Genomic DNA, 10,052 nt, shown 5'->3' on the forward strand with positions numbered 1-10,052 from the left:
AGGTTGGTTTTTGGCCCCCATCATCTCATTAGGTTGGTTTTTGGCCCCATCTTCTCATCAGGCTGGTTTTTGGCCCCATCATCTCATCAGGTTGGTTTTTGGCCCCATCAGGCGCTGCCCGGATCATTCTGTACAATTTTGCATTACTTGCAGCTCTGCAATGCACTTTTTTTGGAACCAGATCCCCATGAATTGCCCACTAGGACCCCAGGTTCCAACATCCCAAACTTTGGGGTCCCGCAAAGTCAAAAGTTCAGGCAAACCACAACTCAAACTTGGCAGCACTTAGAAATCTTTTACCCCTGGAAATGCAATGCAGCCATCGCCGGTGTATATGTAGGCCGGAGGTGTCTGCAAAGAGGCTGCAGGAGATCAGCGGCTCTGAGATAATAAAAAGGAGAATTTAATTACCAGTAATTATTGGTGACCCACAGAGCACAGAAATGACCCGCTCCATTCAAGAGCCTGCGCGTGTAGATGTAAAAGCCATATGTGCCTTCCACCGCTCGCGGTATGCAATCTATTTTATATAGTTTTGGCAATATCCTGAAAGTATTTTATTTTTCCAGTACGCGCTATGAAGTTTAGTTTTTTGCATCTCATGCCAGCCAGCGAGTGAATGTTTAGATGAAATTTTATTATTTTTTGGTTTCGCTATTTCAGGTCTATATTCATGTGACCCCCCTTACCCCCCATCCAGCCCCTCCCTCACCTCCTTCATCATTGGGGTATATATGAGAATGAAAAGTAATACAGTTTGGAGAGGAACAGGTGACCCCACTGGAGCCCCCCCATAATACAAAGGGGTCATAGATTATAGCGTGCCATGTGTACTGGGTGCTCCCCCCGCCCCAAATGAGACCAAAGTAAATACATTGAAATGTATGGAGTGAAAAGTTTGTAGAAGTTTACAGAGCATCAACTCTATTACTAATGGAGAGCGTTACAGCTGCAGATAACAATAATAAATACATATCTGGACTTCGGGAATATCACCAGTCTTGGATTTTCCTAACAGTTCTAATTATAATTTAGTTTTGGCAGTTTTCTATTTGGGGAAGAGCATTGTTCAAGCTGGAATATTCCTTTTTTATGTATAGCTGATACTGAGCCAATGAAAATGCAGATCACAGAGCTTCCTGGCTCTGGCCCCGCCCCTGCAGTTCCAGAAAAAGGAAAGAAGCAGAAAATGGAGTTATGTCCCACCCAGGAGCCAGGTGTAAAGCCAAAATCTTTATTGCTCCTTACCAATACTGGCCACACACGGTTAGGTATTTCTATTAGATGTTAGATTCCATGAGATTTGATAAAAAATTAATAAAAAGGTCTGAAATTCTCATTCTAATATAGATCAATTGTGGGTGAGCGGTAAGTGATCAACAAAAAATGGGAAAAAAAAAAATTCCGCACAACGGGGTGCGCTGCTATTGGCTGGTGGTTGTCAGAGGTAGAAGCATCAGCCAATAGAACGACACGAAGATGCAACAGTAACCAATAAAAACAATGGCCTGTAATTCATTGTCACTTCCATTGGCCGATGGTTCTCAGAGTGGGATTGGTTCCATTGGGGGGACTTTCCCCTCACTTCCAGACTCTGACACCAGGACAGGAAATGGTGAAGCCGTTGTCACCAAGTTCTGATCCTTCTGCACATTTTAAACTAATAAATTGCATCTAAGATGTCTATGGATTCCCTGCTGCATCTAATAGGGAATCTTTTCTCCTTTTACCTCTTCCAGGAAGTTGTGAGCTGCTCCGAGCTCTTTCCATGGGTCTGTATATCAGTGAGGAGCTCTCAGCCTAATGCACCGGCTCCCTGGTGTGCAGGATATAATAGTGTGGGGCCAGTTTATTAGGTACATGATGGGCTGTGATTGGTCAGAAGTGTGGAATGCATTATGCGTGGGCCTGCCTGAAATATACATAAAGGGTCAATTATCAGATGAAATATTTATGATGGCTCCAGAGATTAAAAGGAGAAATAATTCCATGCACGACGCAGACTTCCTACCTGTACAGTTGGATAAATGGATCTTAGGATTGTATCCAGACTATAAATCGGTGGCTTTGGGTGCACTGGTGGCCGTAGGGACCCAAAGGGATCTATAGGGATCCTGGGGTTGCAGGTGAAGCTGGTATGTGATGTCCATGTTGTACCCCATTTGTTGGGGTGCCCCCTGCACCCCCGCCATGCCCTGTGTATCTGCACCCCATCACCTGGCATAGGATTGTTCATTGTTGGATCTCTTCCTGGACGTTTTCCCTAGCAGTGTGTTTTCTGAGTTTGGTCTCATTCTGTTTTGTATTTGCTGGCGATGAAATATTAATTTCTGCTCCAACCGGCATGGTAATGTAATCAGGGGAACGCGACCTCTCCATTATCAGCCCAGGAAAACCCTGAGGATTCCGGGAGCGGAGCTTCACCCACCAGCCGAATAATCTGCACAGGTGTAGAAGTCACGGAGCCCGGAGTGCAATCTCTGGGTGCAGCTGCCAGGTATTTATTACCCCACTACCCCTACCTACCAGAAGCACAGCGCCATCTTTATTCAGGCATCATCCAGGGTTCTGCTGGCGGTGACACAATCCTAGTTGTCATCACAAATATCAGTCTCTGTGACTTATTATTAAGGGAGGGGAGACTGAGGAAATGTTTTCTCTTGCCTGCAGCAGACTGATCACATCCTCCCAGCTAACTAACCTTATGTCAGCAATGAAGCTAGAGAGATATTATTGTATTTTTATTAAATATATTTTAAATTCATATACATTTATATAATAAGATAATAGTGAAACTTAGATTGTAAGTTCTTCGGGACAGGGTCCCCTCCTCTCTTTTTGTCTGTCATTTGCAACTCCTATTTTAGGTACAGCGCTGCATATAATGTTGCCGCTATATCAATCCTTATTATTAATAAAATATGGAACAGCTGTAAACAATGAAAATCACAGCGGGGAAGGCCTAGGTTTTTTACGTCTGTCTGTGTCCCCGCTGGATATATTACGTTCACTTCCTGTCTAGGTGACACTGACACGCTCCAAGACCCAAAGTGTCAGCAGGACAGGAAGTGATTGTGAATCTCCTCAGCGGGGACACAGCCAGCAATAAAACTTGCAGGGGATACAGCCCAATTTAAATGCTTTAACCTAACCCATGGCACATATGGAAGTATTTTACAAATTAGAACAAACTGTTCCTAACGCCTCCTTCTCAGGGTGCCAATGTTGGACCCCTACAGACCCCCCATGTCTGATAGATATTGGGGAAACCCAATCGGCTGTGACCGATTAACATCAAGGCCCCTATTTATTGTACAGCGCTGCGTTATATGTTGGCGCTATATAAATCCTGTTTAATATTAATAATAAAAGCGTTACCAGGTGGTAAAGCATAATGATGGCCGCTCATGTAGCCAACAAACAAAAAAACTCTCAGATTCCCTTTTTTTTCACACAAAGCCCCCCTGAAGCAGAATCGCCTCCAGCGAATGACCCAGATTCCGATATTGTCTGGCGGAGGGGGGAGACAGATTTGGGAATATCAGAGGAAGGTTTCAATGACTTTGCTGGCAGAATCCAAGCTCCGTCCTCTCTGCAAAGATTCCAAAGAAAAGAAAGTTTTGTGTTGGAGGGGAAGGCGGAGGGAGGCTGCAGTTTGTTGGAAGTGTTACATGCCATTAGGTGCAGTGTAAACCCAACTTCTGCTCCTCACAATGGCGCTCTCAATACGGGATGACTTTTTACTTTTATAGACGGGGGAGGAAAAAAAAAAAAAGAACCCCGGACCTTTAAACCGATAGCAGAGCCTGAGAGGAGTCAGAGCTTCATGTCCTGCCTGGGAGCCGCTTCCTGAGAGGTAAGGAAAATCCTGGAAATGTTCTCTGATCGGTGATATTCCCATTTATTGCTTACAGATGTAGGTGAGGGAATAGATAAGGATTGGGAATTCTGGATGGGGATCCCAGACACCTCCAGCTATTCTGTGCTACTAATAATAGGATCTATGGATAATCTGCACATCTTTCTGTTCTAATAGTTATCAATATTTGGGTCTATTGATCACAGATATAATATATAGGATAAGGTAAAGGATTGGGAATGGATAAGGATTGGGAATTCTGGATGGGGTTTCCATGCACCTCCAGCTATTCTCCACTACTAATATAGGATCTATGGATAATCTGATGATTGGTAATAGGTAAGGATTGGGAATTCTGGATGGAAATCCAAGTCAACTCAAGCTAATCCATCCGGAACCCCAAGCTTCTGAAATCTTTCTGTTCTAATAGTTATGAATATTTGAATCTATTGATCACAGACACAATGTAAAGGATTGGAATAGTATTGGAAATACATAAGGATTGGGAATTCTGGATGAGCGTACCAGGTACCTCCAGCTTTTCTGTGCTACTAATAGTTTGATCTATGGATAACCTGCAGAATCTATACCATGAACTGTATGTTTTGGAATAGATAAGGATTGGGAATTCTGGATGGGGATCCCGGGTACCTCCAGCTAATCTGTGCTACTAATAATTGGATTTACATTCTGCATCTTTCTTTTTTAATAGTTATCAATATATGGATCTATTGATAATGGACACAATAGGATAAGGTATAGGATTGGGAATAGATAAGGATTGGAAATTTTGGATGAGGGTCCCAGGCACCTCCAGCTATATAATAATAGGATCTATGGATAACCTGCAAAATCTATAACATGAACTGTTGGATTAGGAATGGGTAAGGATTGGGAATTCTGGATGGGGGACCCAGGCACCTTCAGCTATTCCATTCGGAATTCCAAGTTTCTGGAATCTTTCTGTTTTAATAGTTATCAATATTTGAATATATTGATCACAGACACTTTTTATAAAATAAGGTATAGGATTGGTAATACATACGGATTGGGATTCCTGGGTACCTCCAGCTAATCCGTGCCAATAAGAATCAATATTTTGATCTATGGATATCTTACACAATCCATGGGGGAAAAAAACAGAATTCATGGGATTTCCAGATTCCTGGAATCTTTCTGTTCTAATAGATACCAATATTCAGATCTATTGATAACCTTTACAATCTATAGATGATATAACAGAATGGGAATTCTGGGAAATTCCAGGTTTATGAAATCTTTCTGTACTAACAGGTAACAATATTTCAATCTATGGAATCTATAAAAGAAGATATATATATAAGATTGGGAATTCTGGATGGGAATCGCAGGTTCCTTCAGCTATTCTGAGCTAATAGGTATTAGTATTTAGATCCATGGGTAACCTACACAATCCATAGGCAAAGATCATAATTATGTGTGGAATTTCCAGGTTCCTGGAATCTTTCTGTTCTAATACATGTCAATATTCAAATGTATTGATAACCTACACAATCTATAGGATATTGTATATCATTGGGACTTCTGGATGGATTGGTGTCTTTCCATGCTTCTATGCAACAATATTCCAAACTACTGCCCCGCATGATCCTATACAATGGGATTTGTCTAATTGGATGTTCCATTTGGGTTTTCTGCTTTCCAAACATGTTTTGTGGCTTAAACCTAACAATATTCCGCTCTGCACCCCAACCCCCCCCCCAGGATAAGTTTTTCCAGGTAGAATTCTTTCACCGTCTTGCTTTTTGGCAGGATATTCCTGGCTGAGGTAAGGGGAGATTTTGGACAGGATTTCATCTTCCTGAAGGAGTTCTGTTTTACTATTTAACAACATTCCAATTATTGTTCACATGTGCCGTCCATAGAATAAGAAATATTGGGAATCTTGGGTCGTATTATAGGTTCCTGGGTCTTTTGGTACTAATAGCAAGCAAGATTTTGGTATTGGCTACCCAATACAAATCTATAGAATAAATTGCTTCAGATTCTTTCATGTTCCTGATTTTGGCAGGATATTCTTGGCGGAGGTAAGGGGTGATGTTGGAAGGGATTTCAGCTTCCTGAAGGCAGACTGGTCTACTATTAAACAATATTCCAATGTATTGCAGATATATAGGATTGGTTTAAAACTCAATATTGACGTATCTTTGGAACAATCACCCCTAACAAATAAATCAGAATCACTGCAACAAGTATGAGCCAAATTGAATTAGAATGCAGCAATATTCTGATCTATGGCTAACCTGCACAATCTATAACATAAGATTTATCAGATCATTTCAGCTTCATGACATAGATGGAATCTTTTTGTGGCCATTCTGAGATTTATTGAAGCTTTACCAATATAAATGTAATGTTACATAATATCTCATTCAACGGCTAACATGCCAAGTTTGGAATTCCGGATGGGTGAAGCCATTACTTGTCAAAAGGTAACAAAATTCTCAACTATTGCTAACCTACACAATCTATATCATAGGACGTGTTACAACGGATGTTTGCCATTCTTGACACACAATATCGTTGGTGCCATTTTGGCTTATACATTGAATGCCAAATATTAATGGTGAACATGATGATAGTTAAAAAATGGCAATAAAACAAAACGGGAAATTCTGCAGTGCGCATAGATAACTGGAAACAATGTCGCAGGTAACATTGCAAGACAGGTAGAGGGCACAGGAAGGTATCCTGGCAGATTTTGGAACAAAATGATTTCAGTGCTACAATAACAGATTAGAAGGAAGAGAAGTTCATGGTTGAGATTTATACACATTTTGATGAAATTTAGCAAATGTTAAGGTGCTGCTAATAAGGGGAATGCAGCACAAAGTTGGGACATAGTTAAAAGTTTTGCACCAATTTGTATTTGTGTCCAGCTGTCACACCGGTTCACATTCGGAATGTAGACCAGATCACCATCCAATGATTTTGCAGCATTTGTTTACATTCCATCCGACAACTGGGTCATATTATGCCGAGTTCCCTCCCATGGCACCTCTTCCGTGCTTTTGTTTTATCCACTCCAATAAAAGGATGATGAATTTGCAATAAATATTTAGATCTCCATTAGTTTTCTCCATGTGGAAATTTTCCAGCTTCCTGTTTAAGTGATTAAAAAATGCTCAGGGATTTAATATTCTGAGATCTGATTGGAATATTAAAAATTTAACGTAATCAATAGGTGAGATGAGACGCCCTGCGTAGTTTCTGCTTTGCATAATAATTGTATAGAAGGTTATGGATTTCGATGCAATTGGATTTATGTTTTCTGCAGCTCAGTGATTGCTGGAATTTTTATTGCATCCAGACAGAGATTTATTACTCTATGGACAGAAGCTGTAAAATCCAGGATTGCTATGTCAGTCCTCATGGAGGAGATTGATGCAGCCAGCGGAGAACTTTCATAATATTGGCCAGACGCTCTTTTCTTGTATAGCATTCTGCATTGGGGTAGCCTGATGGCTAAATGGGTATCATTCATGTCTAGAATCTCTGAGTTCAAATATTAATATTGTTTGTATTTTGGTGGGCTGAAAGTTCTTCCAGCATCCAGCGACTGTGACAATCAGGATTGGGGGGCAAAGGCAACCAAGTGCCTATTGCAAAATATAGTAGACGGGTGGATGTGGCCCCAAGTTTGAGTTTGAGTGCCCCCAGTAGTGTTGTGGCTTTGCAGTGCCCTCAATACTGTGCCATCCAGAAGGCAATTTATTTTCTTGCCCATAACAGCTTTCCAGTTACCCCCATAATGCCCCAGCTTTAAAGGTTGTAATGTTCCAATACTAGCAGGGTCTGGAACTACATTGTTAACAGACTGGAGGACCCCAGTGACTGTTGGGGGGGGTTCTGAAGTGACTGCCCCATATCCGAAATAGAAATTGGGGGTTACATGTGAATGCTGCAAGTTTTCTGCACATGTCCCATTTATCATTGAAAGTAATTAACAAATTCTAATCACAAGCAGATTTTACCAAGAGCAGGAAAATATCTATGACATGCAGATATTACCAATGACATGCAAAAATTATCAACAAAAGGCAAATATAATACATCCAGATACTAATATTATGATGAAGCAGGGGCAGACATAGGGAGGTGCACAGTGTGCTGCTGAACTAGGGCCCTGGACCCTCCTCAGCCCACAAGGGCCCTAAGTCTGTTTGGGGGGGGGGTTATTTTTGCACAGGGGGCATTTGTTGGCATTGGCCTCCACTGAGAAGTAGATATCAATGAAATACAGATATTAAAATATAGTATAGAGATATACTCCATGGACAGGCAGAATCTCCAGTACCAGATATCACAGTGATCTGCAGATTCTATTGATCAGCAAAGTTTAGTAAAGACATCTAAGATATTCAAATTCTAATGATAGGCAGGTAAGTGGTGGGCAGGTAAGTGACAGGTAGGCCTCCCATGGTTGCTGGAGAAATCGGGTTGGGTGGCAATGCTATCTGTAACTTCTGATGGAGAGAGATGCATTATGACTGGCAAAGATTGAGGGTCCCTAATGAGTGCTGGCAGAATTTGGAGATAGGGGCATCACTGATGGTTGTGAGATTCCTGGCAAAGATTTAGGGGGCATCAGAGCCTTCTAGGTAATTGGGGTATTTTGCAAAGATTGGATAGCTTGTTCGGGTGCTGCGACTGTTGGAAGATCAGAACCACTTGTGATTTGGGCCTGTGACTCTTGACAGGTAGGGGTGTGGGGTCTGGCATATTGGAGGTGCTACCTGTGACTGCTGTCAGCTTGGGGAGCCACTTGGGTGCGCTAGCACATGAGGGGCAACAATCATTGCTGACAGGTTGTGGGCTGCCTGCCCGTGTGTGCTGGTTGGTTTAGCATGCTATCAGGCTTGGGGGGTAAAGAACCAGAGAGGGAACGACCCAGGGGGCAATTTGCCTTCCTGCCCACCAGTCCATCCCTGCCCTTGATCTCTTGATTTCAGTGGAGCCGAGTGCAATGTTTTGGTGTCACTTCTGTTTTGCCTTTTTACATTATTTTAATGATACTCGGATCTGAAAGTTTTTTTCTTCTTGAACATTTTTTTTACAATTCTAATTATCTGAATTTTTATTTTTCTGGTAAACTAATTAGTTGCCGCAATGCAGTACTGATATACACTAATTATCATCGCTCATTATTGTAAGTCGGGATCCTGCAGAGGAGATTGTGGTATTGATAACGAGGGATGTAAAATCCGTTTTTTTACTGTTTTTATAATTATGCGGCTTCATTTGTTTGTCATTTATTCTGTAAATGGTTACTCGGGCTTCTCCTATATAACAATATTGTTTTTTATATATTTTGGGAGTGGACATTGCTCTCCTGCTTCAAAAAATATCAGTTGCCTGGCTGTCTTTCTCCATGATGTTGAGATTCTAGAAAAGCATGCAGTCAGCAAAGTCACCACTGATCCGCGTGCTTGGTAAAGGTCGGTGGGAATAAAAGTTGTTGGCATCAGATCAGCATCACAGCCAGGTAACATACAACACGTTTCAGGGGATTGGGCTCCCCTTCCTCAGAGCTTTAATAGAGCTGTATGTGTTGATGGTTGTCACAGCATTTTTGTGAGATTTTGTGCTGATTGTGCTATTTCTTGCTCCCCTCCAGATTCTCCTCTTCGGCCATGATGTGCCCCACGTTAAGTCCGGCGGGACGCAGTCCGGGCCTGTCTGATATGCACCAATACAGCCAGTGGTTGTCGATTCGGCATGAAGCCAACCTGCTGCCCATGAAGGAGGACCTGGCGCTATGGCTGACTATCATGCTGGGTAAGAATGGAACCATTTACTGCAAGGGGCAGACTGCCCAGAACCAATATTTCAGTTGTAGTCTGGGGGGGTGAGCTTTTCATGTGTGCTGAATACAGGTCCCTTCTATAAAGTTAAGGTACCCTTGCTTACCTTTGTGTGTTTCAGCTTTGTTAAACCCTAATGGGCACAGCGGGTGTACAGATCTTGGCACAGGGATGGAGGGAATCCCTCATATTGGGTACAGCGGGTGTACAGATCTTGGCACAGGGATGGAGGGAATCCCTCATATTGGGTACAGCGGGTGTACAGATCTTGGCACAGGGATGGAGGGAACCCCTCATAATGGGCACAGTGGGTGTACAGATCTTGGCACAGGGATGGAGGGAACCCCTCA

General features: G+C 42.2%; 1 protein-coding gene across 1 annotated transcript in view; it reads left to right on the top strand.

Moving 5' to 3' along the window:
- GAS2 (growth arrest specific 2) overlaps positions 1-10,052 on the top strand; it is a 47,755-nt gene that overhangs the window by 5,257 nt on the left and 32,446 nt on the right. Inside the window, exon 3 of the mRNA XM_072421574.1 lies at positions 9,516-9,676. Within this exon, the coding sequence (XP_072277675.1) occupies positions 9,516-9,676 (161 nt within the window). The remainder of the gene's footprint in view (positions 1-9,515; positions 9,677-10,052) is intronic.

The sequence above is a fragment of the Pyxicephalus adspersus genome, chromosome 9 (genome assembly GCF_032062135.1).
Source record: "Pyxicephalus adspersus chromosome 9, UCB_Pads_2.0, whole genome shotgun sequence".
NCBI lineage: Eukaryota > Metazoa > Chordata > Amphibia > Anura > Pyxicephalidae > Pyxicephalus > Pyxicephalus adspersus.